The 1,924-nt window shown below is 41.3% G+C and overlaps 1 protein-coding gene across 1 annotated transcript; it reads right to left on the bottom strand.

Annotated features, from left to right (window-relative positions):
• Positions 1-239: 239 nt before the first annotated feature.
• Positions 240-1,568, bottom strand: LOC147889070 (uncharacterized). Its single transcript, XM_087392912.1, has 3 exons — positions 1,232-1,568; positions 1,040-1,123; positions 240-541 (listed from the first exon to the last, which is right to left on the bottom strand). The coding sequence occupies exons 1-3, from the start codon at positions 1,470-1,472 to the stop codon at positions 486-488; spliced, it is 381 nt and encodes a 126-aa protein (XP_087249038.1). The 5' UTR covers positions 1,473-1,568; the 3' UTR covers positions 240-485.
• Positions 1,569-1,924: the final 356 nt, after the last annotated feature.

The following is a 1,924-nucleotide window of genomic DNA, read 5'->3' as shown; positions in this document are numbered from 1 at the left end:
AACATGATGTATTTCCGTTTTGATCTTGCTCAAGCAAGTATTTTTCATACTTAATAGAAGTCTTTTTTATGAAGAAAAAAAGAATATATTTTGCTATGAAAAGTCTTCACGCAACGTTGGCTACTTTCATGTTAAAACTTTAATCAAAATATAATTCCAACAAACAACACCTTAACAGCATGGAATCACTAGCATAGTACGTCACAACATGAATGCGTCAGAGTTGAACATCTTTGTAAATCAAAAACTGACTTCCTGTCGAAGAAAATCTTTCCATTAGAACATATGGAAAAAATACAAAATATCCTCCACAAAGAGAGCCAGTCGGTTACCTGCTAGCGACATTTGAGAATCAGTACAACTTTTCATGGCTATCAGGCCTAGATTAAATAATCCAAGAGACAACTTGCACTAAGAGTTTGCAAGCTTTAAAGCCCCCTTGCAATAGTTCTGGACATCATCATGACGGCTGAGCTGCCACACTGTTATCTAATGGCTTTCTTAAAATTGTTCCGAAACGTCTGTGAGACTACGAACAAAACTGCACACAAAGAAACGATGTTCAAATGTACCCCAAGCATTTCCAGTCAACATTACATCCAAGGACACTCGTACAGTACAAAGATGGTATGGAAAACCTTAGCACTGCATCAGATTCAAAGCAGAAGCGAAGCGATTTGAAATACTACACATAAAAGAGCTCGATAGCTAACAAAATACCAGCAACATGTAGAAATGGCACCAAAATTTTCCGATTCAAAACCCTGCAACCTCAGCTAGCCTCACGGATAGGCGAAAAGAAAATTCATATGAATGCCATAAACCCCAATTTAAAGATGCTCACTGCGCCCTGTGCCCTTTATGTACGCATAATTAGCATTCTTGGAAATAGTTCAGCTGCCCTTTCCCACAAAATGAGATTGTGTGGACACATGCAAATATCAAGCAAACACCAAAAATGGCATCTAGAACTAGTAAACTACATGAGAGGAGATAAATATTTTCATAAAAGAAACACTATCCAGACGCGTTGTCCAACCTGGCCACGCAAAGGTGAGTCCCATTTTTGTGGGGAGAGCATCATCGTACGTGGTCCTGGAAAACCCGGAGAAAAACCTGCTTGCTGTGACAAAAGAAAATTGGGTTGTCACAAATCACCAATTGGGCTGCAGCAAAAGAGCAGGCAAGCAGAGGACATCAACAGTCGAAATGCAATGCTAACCATACTCACCTCCGAAAGCATAGACTGCCAGAAGCACGACAGGGCTGAGGAGCAGATTAACAAGGGGACCGAGGACAGGCACGCTAGTGATGACAGGCAAGCCAGCCCTAATGTGATGGGTTGGAGCGACGTGCAAGGATGTCCGACGACTACAAACGATCTGGGTGCCCAGAATGGGCTTCGAAAAGAGGAGCAGAGGGGGATGAGTGGGCGAGGGCGATGCACAAGGCATACAGCAAAGCAACGCCATGGCCGGAATTATGTGAGAATTTTGCTCATGCCTGCACTTCCTCTAGACTGTTTCGATTCAATCTGCAAATATTAGTTATATTTTGGCTTAAAATTTTGCACATTGCCCTCAAAATGAAAATGTTTCACATTCATTGTACATAGTTTTTGTGGTTGAATTTGTGGGCTCGCTCCTTCATTTGGCTATGGCACAATAACCCTCACTCGAACCCCCCCAAACAAAATAAAAATATATCACCAAAATTTGACTAAAATGTGACTTCATAGCCATTTTTACTTGGCCATCACTAGAGCGTTTTATTAGACTCTAAAATCTTGCGAAGCCATGTGACAGATTCGAAGCCGTTAGATCAACTAAACTATTATTAGGTACTTACAATAGCCCATATGCTTAGCAGCTGGCCAAGCATTCTAGTTTGACAAGTTGCCATCGAGGACTCAACTAGACTTCAT

Source organism: Dipteris shenzhenensis, chromosome 21 (genome assembly GCF_047967505.1).
Source record: "Dipteris shenzhenensis isolate YYH24624 ecotype China chromosome 21, Dip_SZ_1.0, whole genome shotgun sequence".
Taxonomy (NCBI): Eukaryota; Viridiplantae; Streptophyta; class Polypodiopsida; order Gleicheniales; family Dipteridaceae; genus Dipteris; species Dipteris shenzhenensis.
The sequence above is the reverse complement of the archived record's forward strand: the minus strand, read 5'-3'. Positions and strand labels throughout refer to the sequence as shown.

Coding starts and splice junctions, on each gene's coding strand:
- LOC147889070 (XM_087392912.1), bottom strand. CDS start 1,472: ATGGCGTTGCTTTGCTGTATGCCTTGTGCATCGCCCTCGCCCACTCAT. Junction 1,124..1,231: donor GGCAGTCTATGCTTTCGGAG/GTGAGTATGGTT, acceptor CTTTTGTCACAG/CAAGCAGGTTTTTCTCCGGG. Junction 542..1,039: donor ACTCACCTTTGCGTGGCCAG/GTTGGACAACGC, acceptor CTTTGTGTGCAG/TTTTGTTCGTAGTCTCACAG.